Source organism: Balaenoptera ricei, chromosome 12 (genome assembly GCF_028023285.1).
Source record: "Balaenoptera ricei isolate mBalRic1 chromosome 12, mBalRic1.hap2, whole genome shotgun sequence".
Lineage (NCBI taxonomy): Eukaryota > Metazoa > Chordata > Mammalia > Artiodactyla > Balaenopteridae > Balaenoptera > Balaenoptera ricei.
Window position 1 is genome coordinate 9,631,854 of NC_082650.1, and position 17,745 is coordinate 9,649,598.

At 42.4% G+C, this 17,745-nt stretch overlaps 1 protein-coding gene across 2 annotated transcripts in view; it reads right to left on the reverse strand.

Annotated features, from left to right (window-relative positions):
- Nucleotides 1–3,122: 3,122 nt before the first annotated feature.
- The window catches only part of SNX9 (sorting nexin 9), a 92,127-nt gene continuing 77,504 nt past the window's right edge, over nt 3,123–17,745 (reverse strand). The window contains exons 13-19 of one of the 2 annotated variants that reach the window (XM_059940924.1): nt 16,879–16,982; nt 14,371–14,448; nt 11,548–11,624; nt 10,344–10,433; nt 8,359–8,473; nt 6,402–6,493; nt 3,123–4,741 (exon numbers count right to left, since the gene is read on the reverse strand). In XM_059940924.1, coding sequence (XP_059796907.1) covers nt 4,694–4,741; nt 6,402–6,493; nt 8,359–8,473; nt 10,344–10,433; nt 11,548–11,624; nt 14,371–14,448; nt 16,879–16,982 — 604 coding nt within the window. In that variant the 3' untranslated portion in view covers nt 3,123–4,693. The remainder of the gene's footprint in view (nt 4,742–6,401; nt 6,494–8,358; nt 8,474–10,343; nt 10,434–11,547; nt 11,625–14,370; nt 14,449–16,878; nt 16,983–17,745) is intronic. The other variant, XM_059940925.1, reaches the window with a different exon arrangement.

Here is a 17,745-nt window from a genome sequence, read left to right on the forward strand (position 1 = left end):
CTCTCCAGCATTTATTATTTGTAGACTTTTTAATGATGGCCATTCTGACCAGTGTGAGGTGATACCTCATTGTAGTTCTGATTTGCATTTGTCTAATAATTAGCGATGATGAACATCTTTTCATGTGCCTATTGGTCATCTACATGTCTTCTTTGGAGAAATGTCTGTTTAGGTCTTTTGCCCATTTTTTGATTGGGTTTCTTATTCTTTGTTTTTAAAAATGTTTTTAACATTGGTGCAGCCACTATGGAAAACAGTATGGAGGTTCCTCAAAAAGCTAAAAATAGAGTTGCCATATGATCCAGCAATCCCACTCCTGGGCATATATCTGGACAAATCTATAATTCAAAAAGATACATGCACCCCTATGTTCATAGCAGCACTATTCACAACAGTCAAAACATGGAAACAACCTAAATGTCCATCGACAGATGAACGGATAAAGAAGATGTGGTATATATATACAATGGAATATTACTCAGCCATAAAAAAAGAATGAAATAATGCCATTTGCAGCAACATGGATGGACCTAGAGATGATCATACTAAGTGAAGTAAGTCAGAAAGACAAATACCATATGATATCATTTATATGTGGAATCTAAAATATGACACAAATGAATTTATCTACAAAACAGAAACAGACTCACATAGAGAACAGACTTGTGGTTGCCAAGGGGGAGGTGGGGTGGGGGAGGGATGGACTGGGAGTTTGGGGTTAGCAGATGCCAACTACTGTATATAAAATATATAAACAACAAGGTCCTACTGTACAGCACAGGGAACTATATTCACTATCCTGTGATAAACCATAATGGAAAAGAATATGAAAAAGAATGTATATATGTATAACTGAATCACTTTGCCGTACAGCAGAAATTAACACAACATTGTAAATCAACTATACTTCAATAAATTAAAAAAAAAGTTTTCTTACAGAAGTAACTGCTGGGCCTGGGATTTAATTTTGTTCTATTTACAAGCAAATTAGTTAGTCTGTTGCTGTTTCATGGATGCCCGCAGGAGAATGAAACCCGAGTCAGAGACAATGGGTAACTCAATTTCCAGCGGCATAGCCGGCGGGGGAGCTTCAGCTCACGGGCTGGTTCTCCCCTCCCTGCCTTGCAAGTCCATCAGGGGCAACTAGGGGGCGCCCGAGGGATGCCTTCTCGTGGAAAGGAACCTGGAGCTTGGGAAACCCGCATTTCATAGCAAGCAGAGGGAACACCTGCTCTTCTTCCTGGAAGACCTTTACCTCATCCACCAAGGCTGTTTGCTGCAAACAGTGGTGACAATCAGCCTGGGTAAAAAGCAGTGAGGACTCTGCATTCTTGGCATAGCTGGCAAAGACAGCTGGAGAGCAAGAGAACCTTGGGAAAGGAACTCAAATTCTTCTTACTTTCTTGGAGAAAAGGACTTTAAATCAAACAGGCTGAAAAAAAGTAAGAAACACACATAGGAAAAAAGTACCTTCCTTCCTCATTATTGTCATTAGTTCCACTCAGCAATTACTCAACCATAAACATAGTTACTTGAGTGCTTTTACTGCTTTAAGTAATGGACATTCATAGTTTGGATTCCCAACCTTTAAGACAGGATCTCTCGAGTCCCTCCACTGAGGATGTGGACCAGGAGTGTGGGGAAAGGCAGTCTCCCGGGCACAGTCTTTCCACTCCTGCATGGCCACGAAAGCGTGAGCCTGGAACATCTCCATACATGGAGATGAAGAGCCCTCACGGCCTGGGCAAGCCCACCTCTTTATTCAGGAGTATCTTAGCCTTTTCCGGGCTTGGCGTGTACTCCTTTGTTCTGCTTAATCGCCTGGCCGGTCCCACTGCCCCATCTGTTCCCAGTGAGGAGCGTTGGAGTCCGTCACCTGCTGCAGGCGAGGGGTGGGTACAGACCATCTCCCACTGGTCATGGGGACCAACGCTCATTACTGAGGCTGGTCTCACTGTCTCTTCTTTACATTCCATCCAGAGCCTGTGTGAGTTGTGTGTTTCTTGGTGACCTCAACACCTGCAAACCTTACAGGGTGTTGACGTCCTGGACCTGGTGCTTCTGGGGATGGGCAACCAGTGTCACACGATCGACAAGTGGACTGACCTTTTCCTCCACCATGCCTTTACCTCTTCTCTCCAGACATATATCTACTAGTTTTACATTGTCAAGATTTATAAAAATTATAAATTATTCTATAATTAAAGCTCTTCTGTGATAGCTAAAGGCCCTGAAGGCTCAAGTTACACGAGGAAGTGGCCAAATGCCGTGGTCCCCACTCCCGTGACACTGCCTCCTCCTTCCAGCCCACACCTATGGCCTCATGGGGAGCTCTCCGCGATGAGCGGCCGGGGAAGGGAAGACGGGGCCTGGGTTCTGCCCGATGTGCGGACACCGCCCCCCCAGTGGACAGCTGCAGAGCCACAGCCCCTCCCTGGACACCCCTGAAGGACAAGGTGACGGAATTTACATCACAGAATTAAGATATGGAATATCAAGAGAAGTAAACCTCACGTAAAGAATGAATACACACACCCTGTAGGTGCTGTGTCTCTAGGGAACCGTAACACGCTGGGCAGCAGTATTTGTTCTTACTGCTCTCCAGGTGACTGTGACATGCTTCCCGGGTTGATAACTCTGATGTAAGGAACTAGCATTATTAATTCATGTCAAGAGAAATAAGTTTTGGGGCAAAACTCATTACCTGCACTCTTTTCAGCAGCTGGCAACAAGAAACAATTATCAAAAAAAAAACCACACGGGGCTTCCCTGGTGGCGCAGTGGTTGAGAATCTGCCTGCTAATGCAGGGGACGCAGGTTCGAGCCCTGGTCTGGTAAGATCCCACATGCCGCGGAGCAACTAGGCCCGTGAGCCACAACTACTGAGCCTGCGCATCCGGAGCCTGTGCTCCTCAACAAGAGAAGCCACGATAGTGAGAGGCCCATGCACCGCGATGAAGAGTGGCCCCCACTTGCCGCAACTAGAGAAAGCCCTCGCACAGAAATGAAGACCCAACACAGCCAAAAATAAATAAATAAATAAAAATTAAAAAAAAAAAAAAAAAAACCACACGAAAACACCAAAAAGTGTTTTGAAAAAGTGCTTGAGAATTTACTGTACAGTTTTTTAACAATTTATTTATATGTTGGCTTCTACATGCTCTTACATTTGTGTAAAACATTTATACATATTCTTTACAATTTGTACATATATTAAATGGCTGTAACATAAACACTGTTCTATGAGATTTTATAAAAGGAAAATCAAGTAGGGAAAATTTCTTATAAAACATTAACAAAAAACCCGTGATATTGAAGAACAAGAAGTTCTCATATTCATGTTCATTTGATTTCCTCTGCTATTTATTTTTTGGTTTCACTTTATTTGTGCTGGCCCGAAATCTCCATTTTCTATCATGTAACTATCAGGTCAGAAGAGTGAAAGCAGGGGGAGGGGATGCAGGACGCCGACATCTGCGGGAGTGAGACCGTGTCCGCGAGTGTCCAGATTTAAAGCTGACGGTTTGCAAAGATCCTGTTTGGCTTTATGCCATTAAGGGAAGTACTAGTGATCAGGAAAATTCTGTCTGAAGTTTAGGGTACAGTCGGGAATAACATCGCTCTGCGCTTTTTCTCAAACGTAAAAGCTCGGGATGACCGCACATTATGCGGGCTGCCACCCTCCTCAGCCCCTAAACTCCTTCCATTTCGGGGGCCGGGAGAGGTTTGCTAACCTGTGCTTTATCTTTTCAGATAATTCCCGCTGGCCCGCTAGTCTAAATCAGATCAAGCGGCAAATCACGCTTTCCCCGGCATTTCTCACGAGGTCTCACTGAACACCTCGAGAGACTTAAAAACGAGTGGAGAGCTCGGGAGGAGCGTCTGCCCACAGGGCCGGCCCTCCCGGGCGCAGGGTCAGCGCGGCCGCTCCTTCCCCACGAGCAGAGGCAGAGCGCGTCCCCAGCTTTCTCGGTGAATTCTTCCAGCCCTACCGGGGCTCGGGAAGAAGCCGAGGAGGGAGGCGCTCCTCCCAGCAGACGGCACTTCAGGGTAGTGGGCGCAGGGGCTCTGATCCCGGGGTTCGGCCAAGCTTTGTCCTCTGAAGGGACACGTGCGTCACGGGCACATGAGGGGCCGCAGCCCCAGGAGCCCCTCTTTGCTTTCTCTCTCCAGGAAACGTAAGCACTTGAGTCATAAATATCTCAGCGAAAGGCATGTAGATCTTCCTAAATAGACAGGAATCCCAAAGGGCTGAAAAGAGTTATAAAAATATACAAACATATATATTTTTTACTCTGGCGTATTTCATATTTTTAAGAAAGCAATTAGTAATTATCTGACATTGGGTAAGAACTGGAAGATCGTGGGTGACTCATAAATTACATTTTTATGTAAAATATCAGTGGGGGAAACCCCTAATTTTCCATTCAAAATTCTGACAACTTTAAATACTTTCCAAAAATAGACAATTTCCTTCCACTGGTTTAAATAATGGATGTGGAAATGAACAAAAGACTATCCCTAAAGAACTGATGCATTTAGGAGCTTAACAAAGGAAATGCAGTTTTTTCCAACTCTATTTCTTTTTGGTTTTCTTTCTTTCTTTCTTTTTGGATGATGGAGGGAAAAAATTAAATTGCGTTGCCCCAAGTCAGAAGGAAGCACTTCGGCGTTTCTTCACGTTCGTTCTGTCCTACATCACCGGGAAGCGACCGAGGGCCTGCCTCAGCTTTTCTGCAATCTGGTGAAAAACAGAACAACTGTGAGACATCTCTCCCACCGTGACTTCATGGCACTCTATTATTTCCATGTCTTCTGAGTTAAACATGGCAGAAGTTTCAAATCCTTGAACGGGTCGACGCTCCTAGTCTCTCCCGCACCAACCCAGCCTCCGGGCAGTGGAGAGGCCTTCCTGAACCCCGGTCGCGGTGGTGCCCGGCTCGCAGGAAGCCCCGCTCCTTCATTCCCACAGCGCAGCTGCTGCCACGCTGTGCAGCGTCGTTCCTAGACCATCCGCCTGTCCTCCAGGCATCCGGGGGATCCGGTCTCTGCGCTGGCCCAGACGCCCCTGCCCTCGCGGACACCTGTGAACTCCTGAGACTCGGAGGACGAGCGGCTCCCCACGAGGCCCCGCTGCTGCTACACAGTGTGGAGACAGGATGCACCTTCAGCCCGTCTCTGAAACCAACTGTTTCCGACACGCAATGGACAATACGTACAGAGCACGTCAGCCACAGCTCCCTTCCAAGAATGACCGTTGGAGAGACACGTGCGGCAGTGTCCACCCAGAGATAAGATGACGCGTGCGTGGATGTGGGCCTGGGGCTGGCCTATCATTATCCCTGAACATACATGAGATGACACCATGGCAACAGTGGAAAACTTAGTAAGAAACATGGCAGCCAACACATGGTCATTGTGTAAGTTACAGAACTTGTCTTCGGATGTCTGAGTTTCCATTTATTCAATACATGCTAGATCTTTGTTTTCTGTACACTCTGGTAAATAACAAAATTGCTATGCAGAGGTACAAAAGTTAACATTTTCATTACTGGTTCCTGAGTGAAAATATCTAAGGTTTCGCCCTCCCTCTCGTTTTCGTTTTCTTTCTGAAATTCCTCTGCAAAAGCCTCACTCACAAACAAAGCCAGTCTGTGCTGCCCTGCATGGTGCCAGGCTCCTTCCCCAGCTGAGAGCCAGCAGGGACGGCAGGGTGACCTCATCGCATTCACAGTGTTCCCTGCGCACAGAGGGGCTGGAGGGAGGCAAAGGGACCACACAATAAGGGCTTCTTGGGGCCTCAAAACCAGCATCTAATACTCTTCTTCTTAAAAAAACAACCCCCCTTTTAACCCAGTGTTATTCAGAGGAAAAGGCGGATTTGATTAAAAGAGATTGGAAAAACCCCTGCTCAATATTTAGCCTCCTTTGGTTTATTAGTTAGGGTTAAAAAATACAAGCAGGGACTTCCATGGTGGCGCAGTGGTTAAATATCCGCCTGCCAATGCAGGGGACACGGGTTCGAGCCCTGGTCCAGGAAGATCCCACATGCGGCGGAGCAACTAAGCCCGGGCGCCACAACTACTGAGCCCGCGAGCCACAACTACTGAGCCCACGTGCTACAACTACTGAAGCCCGCGTGCCTAGAGCCTGTGCTCCGCAACAAGAGAAGCCACTGCAATGAGAAGCCCGCGCACCGCAATGAAGAGGGGCCCCCACTTGTCACAACTAGAGAAAGCCCACGTACAGCAACAAAGACCCAATGCAGCCAAAAATAAATAAATAAATTTTAAAAAAACCAAACAAAAATACACGCAGACTAACTTCACAGGGTCAGCGTACGTGAGCAGGAACCCTGCCCTCCCCGTGCGCGCGGAGGCCCGGCAGCAGCGCCCACTCACCGTCTCGTAGAACTGCACCTGCTGCTCCAGGTACAGGCGGATGACGCTGTTGTAGTCGTAGATCCGGTTACTGTGGAAGTGATTCATCTCAGCTACAACCAAAACCAAGACATCAGTCAGTGCCCCCCGGACTTCAAACGACCACCACTGGTGTCTCTGCTCGGTTATGATTAATCATCAACCGGATTTAATCTGCTTGGCCCGTGCCAGTTCCTGACAAAATGCTAGAAAGAGCCTAGAAAAACAATTTGAACGGTTAATGGCAAACAACGCTTTCCAGTAGATGGACGATTACTGCTGACTGGCATGTTAAATCCTAGGAAGCCCAATTCGGATGATCACCCAAATGGCGAGGACTGTTTGAGCAGGACACCGACTTGGTCTCACCGTCTACAGATGACTGCAGTTCAGAACGTCAAGTCTGTTTACTGTGGACCTAGCGAGGCGCCCGCGGGCTGCCACGCCCCCTCCTGCACAGAGACTGCCCAGGCAGGCCTCCTGAGGGACTCTGAAAAGCTGGGCAGAGGAGTGAGACGTGAGCAAGGCCCTCTTCAGAGTGGAGCCTGGTGCCGCTGAGCCCCAGGGCTGCCAGAACTCAGGCTCTTTCCAGGCAGAGGGTCCAACGCCCATCCTTCCTGTTTGCTGAATGCACCGATTCAGCAAATGAATCCCGTCTCTAACTTTGCCTCTCAGCACCCTCACCCCATCACCAACTCGGGAGACGCCTCCTTATCAGGGCTCCTCATCGCCTCCCCTCCTCGCACCCCGCCTTTTCCCTTATACTCCACACCTACAAAGCCAACTGCCTGCATAAATTCCTACAAAAAGCTCACTGTTCTGAGTTTTATGTTGTTATCTGAAGTTGTACAAAGCTTCTCGCTTATCTATTTGGATAACCCCAAACACAAGTTCAAAACCAACTTCCCCGTTTAAAACCCTTCAAAGCCCAAAGTTTCAGTCAGGCTTCCCTGTTTACTTCTGGATGCCTTTCACACATTCTTCCCTTCTCCCACACCTTCCCTAGTCCCGAAGGATGTCCTTTAGAAAAGCCCGCAAATACCCCTCATTCTCTCCCCTAGCACCTCATCTTCTTCGGGTTCTCAAAATCTCAGACGGCAGGAGCCAGGTCTCCGGTCGGGCTGTCCGACTAACGTCAGTCCCCAATTTGCACCCGCCCTCCCCTGGCCCCAGTCACTAGCAAACCCTCTCCCTTGAGCAGTGCTTTTTTGTTTGTTTCGTTTTTCCATCAAAACCTTTTAATGTCTTCTTAATGTCCACAGCAAGTCTAGACTCTTCTGCCTGGCTTTCGAGGCCCTCCACAATCACCAGAATTTTTCCCCTAATACTCTCCAAGTGTGTTTTATTCCCAAAGGCCAATGACCTAATCTGGTACCATTATTTTGTGTGCTTTTGTTCATACTGGAACATCCTTCCCCTTCCTCCTTTGCCCATGTATGTTCTATCCATCCACCAAAAGAGGAAAAATCCTTTCATTGCTCCTATCTGCTGGAAAACACTCAAAACATTAATATTTTCTCTTTATTAACAGTCAAACTATGCCAAAAATGCTATGTTCAAACTCCCTTCACATTCTATGGTCTTGGGGCCTGGAAGTTACATGCTGCTGAAAGCTGAACGCTGGAATCTAATCTGGATAGGGGCTGATATTAAAGGTTATGAAAGGAATCTTCAAGGTCTCCAAGAAATAATAAAAATGTACAGGTTTAATCAAGCTGTCATTCATAGTTATGTCACGTAAATGCGTGAAAAAGTAAATAAATATTACAGCTTTTCATTAACACTGGGATCCTGTAAACAACAGGCTTATGAAGATATTTTGAATCAGTTCTTATTAATTTAACTGCTGTTCACATTTGAGTTTCTCTCCAGCAAGGAAGATAGAAAATTTGCTGAGAAAAAAACCTCCACTAGTTAGCCACAGACCTTTCCTTCTTACCTTGCAAAGCATAAGACATTGTCCCAACACGTTTCACCATGTTCTGTTTGTCCTGTGGGGTGATCTTACTAGTTGCAACAAGTTTATCACTTTCTTTCACTTTTTCTATCGCTCCCTGTGAAATAAATACAAAATGCAGTGGTATCAATAAAACAAATCTAAAAAGATCAATTATTAGTTTAAAATATAACAAAGCTAACATATTCTATAACTGACTTGCTACTGAATAGGAAAATGTCCCCACAAAATAAGAACATAAAGTAAGCATCTATATGTAACTTCCTGTAAGTCACTTGGAAACAAAAATGTTGCTATTCTTGCCACATATAACTTAGCTGAAAGCTACAATTTTATGCTACCACAGAGCAGAAAACTAAACAGCGCTCTCTTTCTGTAATACGTATAAGCCATTGCCATGATACGAGTAGTACAGGATGGGAAAACAGGCACTAGGTTCAGGAAGTCATCTGACCCAGGTGAGTCTAGCATATGCGCCGGGGCACTGTGTCTCTGTTACAAAGTAGAGTATTTCATAAGCTGGTGCCTAAGTGCACTGATCATAAGCTTTACTGTGATTTCTGTAAGAGGCACTGAATTAATTTTAAATTAATACTTAGATGGAAACAGGTGTAAAAGCTGCCGAACGTTTCCCACGCCAGTCTCATCGCGCTGGTCGCTGGCACTGTCTACAGAGCATTAATCAGGCTCCCCGCCTAGAACTCGGGTGGCAGGCACAAACTCCTACCACATGCTAACTGTTCTCAGATTTTTCCTGAGATTTTCATTTTCATTTTATTTATTTTATCCCCCCCTCCTCCCGCCGCCAGTTTTACTGCAGTATAATTGACAGATAACATTGTATTAGTTTAAGGTGCACAGCATAATGAATTTGATACATATTTATAATGCAAAATGATTACTATGGTAAGTATGGTAACATCCATCTCCTCCCTGAGTCACAAACTATTTTTTTTCTTGTGATGAGAACTTTTAAGATCTACTTTCCCAGCAACTCCACTTCTGGGTATATATCCAAAGAAAACAAAATCACTATCTCAAAGAGGTATCTTGCACTCCCATGGTCATGGCAGCATTACTCACAATAGCCAAGATATGGGAACAACCTAAGTGTCTGCTGATGAATGAGTGGATAAAGAAGATGTTCTGAGTTCTGTACTAAGCTATTTGAAGTTGCACAAAGCTTACTTACCTATGCTACCCCTTCATGATACTTCAGTTATAAAGCCAAATGCTAAAATGCCCACTTGCCGGGACTGCTAGGATCACAGACCGGGCCTTTGTAGAGATTCTCTTGATAAACCCAAGTATATCACAATATTCTAGAGTACTACCGTTGATAAAATACCCACAGTAATGAAGTAGTACACAGATTTTGAAAGAGAGAGAAAAATTAACAAGAATCAAAATCTGAGGACACCCCAAACCAATCTTTTATTTAGCTTAAAAAAACTTTTATGATGGGAATTATATAGTTTCCTTTTTATTAATATAAACATATAAAATTGATATTGACCATTTTGATTTTAATTGGGAGACCCTTTGTCAGGCTCGGGGACAGAACAACTTACTTCATCTGGACAGGAAAGGACCTCTGAGGACCTGCCCACACAGCACACAGGGTCTCACTGATGAGGGAAAGTACCATTCCTGACACTGACTTGAATGCCAAACACCACGATGATTATGCTTGATACCTGACCTAAGTATATCCATAAAGGAGTATTTATCATACTTTAGGTTCTCTCAAAATAATCTTTTTACGGAATAAAAGAAACTAAAAAACTATCCATGTATCTAAACGTGTTAGGACCTCACTATTGATAAACACTCCAAGCCGTTCCAGCTGGGTTCAGAGACCAGCTCCTGACTGGGGGGCACTGAAGGGTCAGGCTCACGCAGGTGGCGGTGCGCCTGGGTTCTGATTCACCTGGGATGTCGTCTGTGAACTTCTATGATCAAGTTACCTTGTGAGCGCCAATAATGTCAGGGAAGCAGCCAAGGAAACCTTTATATTCATGATTACATTCCATCAGGAAATGGAGATCTTTCTTTGGCTGTAACAAGACACAGACTGGTTATTATTGGCGGAGGAATTCAGACAATCAGGGAAGAGAAAACTGTTATATCTGAGGACTGTATCAGCCAAATCCACCAGGCACTACATTAAGTTACTGAGTGTCAAGCATTCAGCCTAGTTTTCCTATAAGAAAATAATCCCCAAGAACTATATTCTCATCAAAGGTTGTGAAGAAAATGATAAAACAGAAAATTTTTAGGTTGGTTGGTAAAATTAGCTATTTTGAGGTGGCCCAAAATACAACACTGTGAGAAAAAAAACCTGGTTAATACTGTACGTTTACATACAAGCAAATAAGACCTTATATAGTTTAATGTCTAAATTTTAGCAGAGAATAAAAAAAATTATTAAACATGTGGTAACCACTGAAAGTGGCAACTTTAAATTTTTCTATTTTTCTAGATTATAATTTTTAATAGTTATGGTATACACAATTCTAAAAATGTATCTTTTTTTTTTTTTTTACAAGTATCAGGAGAGTAGTTAATGACCACATGAATGTACGTGCATACAAACATGTATTTCAAGTCATCATCTGAAAAAAAGGTTTTTAAGAAACAACTTAGATGGTTATTCCCCTTAAGGAAATTTATTATCTGTTATCTATGAACATAATTGGAATCAGGCTACTAAAGGCTCCAGTAAAAGCCACGTGGCTCTAACAAAAACCTGCTCCATGCCGGGAACCGCACCAGGGGCTTTCTCTCTTTATTAGCTGTTGGATCCTGAGATCCTTTGCAGGTAGGTGCTACCATCACCATTTACCAGACCAGGAAACCAAGGCTCAGATAGGCTGAGCAAGAGTCCAAACAGGGACTTGAGCAAAGCTTTCCCCGTACGTTTTAATCCCCTCATGGCTGAGAATGGACTCAAACCATCGACACTGGAAGGTATTTAGGTTTCCTGATGATGAATTTATCCACCACTTGAGCTTAGCCTAAGAAATACTATTACCCAATGTAATTAACAAAGATACACAGGGATAGAAGAGAATAGCCATTTAGAAACTTTGTCTTCAAACAGGTTCTAAATTAAATATGTGGATGAGGTAGCATAAAGTCTTAACTGGAACTGTGTGGTTATGTTAATACCTGTTCTGCCACAAGACTGGCAATTTCTTCGTAAGTCTTTCCTGCTTCTGTTATTGCGTCATTGAGATCTGTTTCACCTGAAAATCATTACAGTTATATGAGTGGTTATAACTTATATCTCCTTTTCATTTATATTATTTTAAAAATTTATTATGGAAAACTTCAAACTTTTAAAATCTACAGAATAGTATAACAAGCCCCCATTTACCCATCACCCGACGTCCCAATTAACCGCTCATGGCCAATCTTTTAGTCTCCTCCCTACCTCTCCCTTTCACTGGTCATTTAACACTTCATCCATACATTTTACCTAAAAGATAAGGACTCTTTAAAAAATAAGGACAATACCAACCTCACACCTAAGAAAAGAAAATTGCTCCTGGTATAAACTGTCCAGCCAGTGTGTAGCTGCTTGGTATCTCCAATCAAGTTGGCTGCTTGACTCAAGATGCAAAGACAGCCCACATGGCATAGAGCTGATGTGTTTCCTACATAAGTTCTTTCTCCTCCATCCTTTTTTCTTGCAAATTTCTTTTTGGGAGGTGTATAAACCAGGTCATGTACCTTGGTACCACAGTCTGGGTTTTGCTGACTGAGTCTCGGTGGTGATAACACAATCCTCTGCTCCCTGTATTGTCTAGCTCTTTTATTTTAGTACAGGTTTGCAAATTGGTGCTATTCTACTTCTATCACTCCTTCTTTATTAGCTGAAATACTTCTATAAAGAGAAACTTCCCTTTATCAACTTTTTGGTTACCTTGAGGTATAGGAATAGGAAGAGCAGGTTAAATGCTTTTTTCTCTCTACAGTTTTCAGAATAATAAGTTGATTCTCTCCTATCCTCCAAATGTAACTGAGATTAACATTTTAAAAAAGTATCGTTGCAAAGTCTAAATTTAAACATATTTGATATGCTACATTCCACAGCAGTTATTATTTTCACTAATGCTCAAATTTTCTCTTCATTGGACAGTGGAAGGCTCTTCAAATTGACATCTGAGTTCTTCTGCTAGGAACTCTCGTTTATTTCAGGGGAACATAATGTTTAGAAATCGCCATGCGGGTGGTGCTAGGGGTGCTTCTTGTTACTGGATTGGATAATTGTTTCTAAGCCTTTCCAGTGAACAGAGCCAAGCGTGTATCTGTTAATCCCAAAGTCCTAATTTATCCCCTCACCTCTCCCCTTTGGTAACCGTAAGTTTGATTTCTATGTGTGTGAGTCCGTTTCCGTTTTGTGAATAAGTTCGTTTGTATTGCTTTTTTAGATTCCACATATAAGTGATATCATATGATATTTGTCTTTGTCTGTCTGACTTACTTAGTACGATAATCTCTAGGGCCATCCATGTTGCTGCAAATGGCATTATTTCATTCTTTTTTATGGCTGAGTAATATTCCATTGTATATATGTACCACATCTTCTTTATCCATTCATCTCACTGTATATATGTACCACATCTTCTTTATCCATTCATCTCATTGTATATATGTACCACATCTTCTTTATCCATTCATCTGTCGATGGACACTTAGGGTGCTTCCATGACCTGGCTATTGTGAACAGTGCTGCTATAAACACTGCTGCTATGAACACTGGGGCGCATGTATCTTTTTGAACTAGAATTTTCGGCTTTTCTGCATATACGCCCAGGAGTGGGATTGCTGGATCATATGGTAACTCTATTTTTAGTTTTTTAAGGAAACTCCATACTGTTCTCCATAGTGGCTGCACCAATTTACATTCCCACCAACAGTGCAAGAGGGTTCCCTTTTCTCCACACCCTCTCCAGCATTTATTATTTGTAGACTTTTTGATGATGGCCATTCTGACTGGTGTGAGGTGATACCTCATTGTAGTTTTGATTTGCATTTCTCTAATTAGTGATGTTGAACATCTTTTCATGTGCCTGTTGGCCACAAGATGCTTATCTTTCCAGGCCTGGGGTTCCTCATCTCGAAAATGAGGGGCCAGACTAATGAATCCTCTAAACTCCCGCCCAGACTAAAAGTTCTGATTATAAGACACAATTCAGCCAGGCCAACAAGAAATATTCATATATGGGAGCCCCAGATCTTACATTTTGGTTAGAGACTAATTTCTTCTTCCTAAAAATACTCAGACACTGACCTCCAAAGACATGCCTTCCCTGGGTATCAGGATAAACACTACGGTGAAAATACTAAGTCTATCATTTCTGTAAGTGATAGGATGCCCTCAGATTGAATAGGTGCCACTCACCTGGCAAATACTTTTACTTCCTATCTGCTCCATAGGCCAAATTAAGAAAACATAAACCAAAATATAAAAGAAAACAGCTAACTTCTTCTTATAAGTGTTGTCAATGGAAATGCACAATGAACTCAAAATACCACAAGTAAGATATACGATATGGGATAAGTTGAAAGCAATTATGAGTTATGGAGAGACATAAAGCAACATGAACTTGTTACTCAGTAAAAATTTTTCCTCCAAATGACCTTGATAAGATCTGGCTTTTGACAGTCAGACTTGACTTCAGAGTTTGGCAGAGAGACGAAGCAAGGGCAGAGTGTCACATACCATAGCGGCCTGTTTTACTAAAACACAAGAGCTATCTGAGCCCAAGAAAGGCAAAGAAGCTAGCAAGAAAAAACAAATTATAACAACCCACCACTTTTCTCAAAAGTAGTAAGGTGAGTCTGCAAAAGTCCTCAGTGGAGCAGATTAAACTTCACTGAGGAGGGTGCTTAACTGCAGTTATTGTTTGTTTACAAGAGCCTGAGGAGGCCGGTCTGTGTGGATAAGACACTCAAGGCCCAAAGAATAAATAAATAAAGATGTACCTTGATAACCACTAGAGCTGAAGACTGTTGCTAAGCTCTGCAAGGCCTTGCCTATCTTCTGATATTCCTTGGGTAATGCTGAAAGAGGAAAAGGAATAAATCATTAACTAGTCCTCTGAGCAAAATGAAATGGATCCAATTATTTTCTAAAAGTACTATTACAATAAAAGAAATTTGAAACGATTCAAAATAGTCTATATTCTTAATAAAATATTGATGTAAAATGATTTTTTAAAAATTAATGATTGTTTCTTCAATTAATGTTTTTAGTTTTAAATTAATCAATTGTTCAACTAATGGCAGACACTATTACTATGAACACCACCACCACCCACATTCTCATTCACTGAATGAACTCAAAGCGCACCAGGAGCTCACTTAGAAGATGACGTCTAGGTTAGAGGCCTTCCACGTACACCACCCCAACCTGATCGTCACAACAACCCCCTCTACCAACGCAGGTGCCCCATCTTCATTTCATGGGTTAGGAAAATAAGGGTCACATGGCTAAATGGTGCATCTGGCACTTGTGACTCCTAATCCATTGCTTTTCCCACTCTGCTATGTATGTATGAATGATTATTTGCAAAACAAAAACAAAACTGAAAGCAATGGGGTGTGCAGAAAAATGGCAGTGGCACCTCACAGGATCAGGGAGGAGGGATTTTAGTTTTCTCATCTGTATAATAATAAGATTAACTAAATCATCTCTAAGGCTCCTTCTAGCGCTAAAATTCTAGGCTTCTGGGATCACTTTGGAGAACTTTCGAGAGAAGAGTCTCGTATCTTAGGCTACCTTTTTTGCATCTATACATAGTCCCCTGAAACACATCTGCTGCCTTTCAAAAGAAACCATTACTTTCATTTGAAGATAGTGTTATATTAATAAAGAAAAATGCTTCAAATGTTTCTTTAAAAAAATCTAGGCCAGAGAAACTTGACATATAGTCTATAAACTGTAATAATCAGGAAACACGAATTCAAACTATATTAGCTTAATTTTAATAAATTGTTCACCCTTTTGTAACTAAGTTTTTGCCTCTATACCAGGGGTTAAAAATACTTGTCATGTGCTTCACCATGTGGAGTGTGTGCTAGATCTCTCACTTCACAGATTAGGAATTTTAAAAAATTCTTCTGTGAGAAAAAAGAAATTATGCCTGAATCAAATTCTAAACAAAATACTTCAACCCCCTTTCCCCACAAAAGAGAGCAGCCTAGAGTTACTACTATTTCATAAACTTGGCCCATGGATTTTACAGGACATGGAGCTGACCAGATGTTAGACATACAGGATTTGATTCTTTAAAAGAAGCCATAATCCCAGATTTTTTGTGATCTCCTTAAAAAATCTTATTGTAATATTTGCACTCACTTAAACTTTTCTTAAAAAAAGGGAAACAGCTGAGTTTACAGTTAAAATTAATTATTTAAAAAATTAAATTACTTCATTTACATATTCGAGAAGTGCCACTCCCCTTTTTGTCCATGACTTATTCTCTGTGACCAAAGGCTTGAAACGGATTTTGTTTTCTGATGTTGCATTTGTATACGTTATGTTTTCAGGCTCAGTTCTATTTTTAGTATTTCTCTGCCTTGGGAAAGGAGCAACTGTTATTACTCCTGGTGTCTGCCCCTCAAGCAGGAACAGCTGGTACACGACAAATGGTTCTGTGGATATAAAATGTCATGTGAATGGTGGAGGGCCATTCAGTGTAAGGCCTGGCTTTATCCTCCAAAGGGCCAGATAGGAAATATTTTAGGTTTTGTCAGGTGGCAGGTTTCTGTTGAAAGTACTCAACTCAGCCACCCTCAACCTGACAGTAGCCAAGGCCTGATCCCCACAGCTGGACACTGGACTGTGTGTGCTTCTCTCCCGGCCCATCTGATGCCAGAGTGGCGTGGGTTTGGGGAATACAGGCAAACAGTTCAGCAGAATGACGGTCTGCAAACAAAGGGAAGGGAGGGAGGACAGCAAGTTCCTGAGGATGTAGAACAGCAGGCAGAACGCAAGGGTGACAGCGCCACTTTCTTCTCAGCAGTGTGCGAGTCTGACCCATGGACGCACTTTCTGCTATCACCTACCACTGGTTTTGCCTAAAAATTAGAGCTTTAGTCAAATATACAACTTACTAATAGTCATCCATCTTACCAAACGGATGAATATTAAAAAATAAAATCATGAGATTAAAAATAACCACAGGCACTTTCCAAACATGCAGAAAAGATTAATCTTCCACAGATGACAAACCCCAAATAACTGGAAATATTTAAGTGAACACGGTGTTTCTCACAGAAGTTCTTGAACTGGCTTTGTTTGAGCCAATTTTCTGTCGTTTAACGAGGGTTGAGAAGTGAGGTTCCTCCAAGAGCTGTGGGTAGGACATTACTTTGGTTCACTAAGCGCACTTCTGTTTGAGGTGGTTCGGTTCCCCAGGGCGACAAAGGCCACAGCGGAGGCTGCACCGCTGCCTACAAAAGCCAGCAGCGGCCAAGGATGGCACTTACGGCCTGTGCACCGCTTCCAGTGCTCCTGCCCCACGGTCAGCAGCTCCTTCACACCATCATCCATGGCTTTGGTGAATTTACCGACAGCATCACACTTCTGTTCTCTGTGGGGCAAAAACATGAGGAGGTGGGCCCTTGACTTCACTATCAAACATCCAAACAGTATGAGGTGTAAGGAGAAAAGTCCGTGTGGCCAAGGGAGTTCACACCAAACGTGACCACAGGTACTTGTTTCTTGTTTTATAACAACTGCGCTTTAACTAAATTAGTCTTCAAAACAGGCTGGATTCAGGTTTTTAAAGAACTACTTCAAAATCTGCCATTTATATTTTAACTCTGCTTCCTTCCCCTCTCAATTCCTTGCGAATTTTAACTAAAATTATTCTAAAGTAAATAAAATCTTCATTTCTTGAATATCTTTCTTAGTGAAATTCAGTCACTGCAGGTACCACTGAATCTATAAAAACGTAGTACAGGTTGCTAATGGTAGTTGTTCATTCATTCCAACAAGTACTTTAATGAATCAGAGAAAATACCCTAGATGCATAGCATCTAAGCGATACTGAACATACCAGCTACTTAAGGATGTAAAAAGTTTTCACCAACTTGAAAAAATCATCACAATATACTTTTAAATGAAAAAAGCAGATTATAAAAGAGAATGCATAGTGTGAGGTCACTTTCGTTTAAACAAACAATTTTTCCTTCAGATACAAATGAACAGAGGAAGGTTTGGAAGACCACAGACTTAGGTCAACATATTCACATTGATTTTTCTCTCTGGGTAGTTATAAGACTATCTATATATTTGGTAACACATAAGCAATGATTTTACGTTAAGAAAAAAGCTTCTTAAAATTAAAAAAA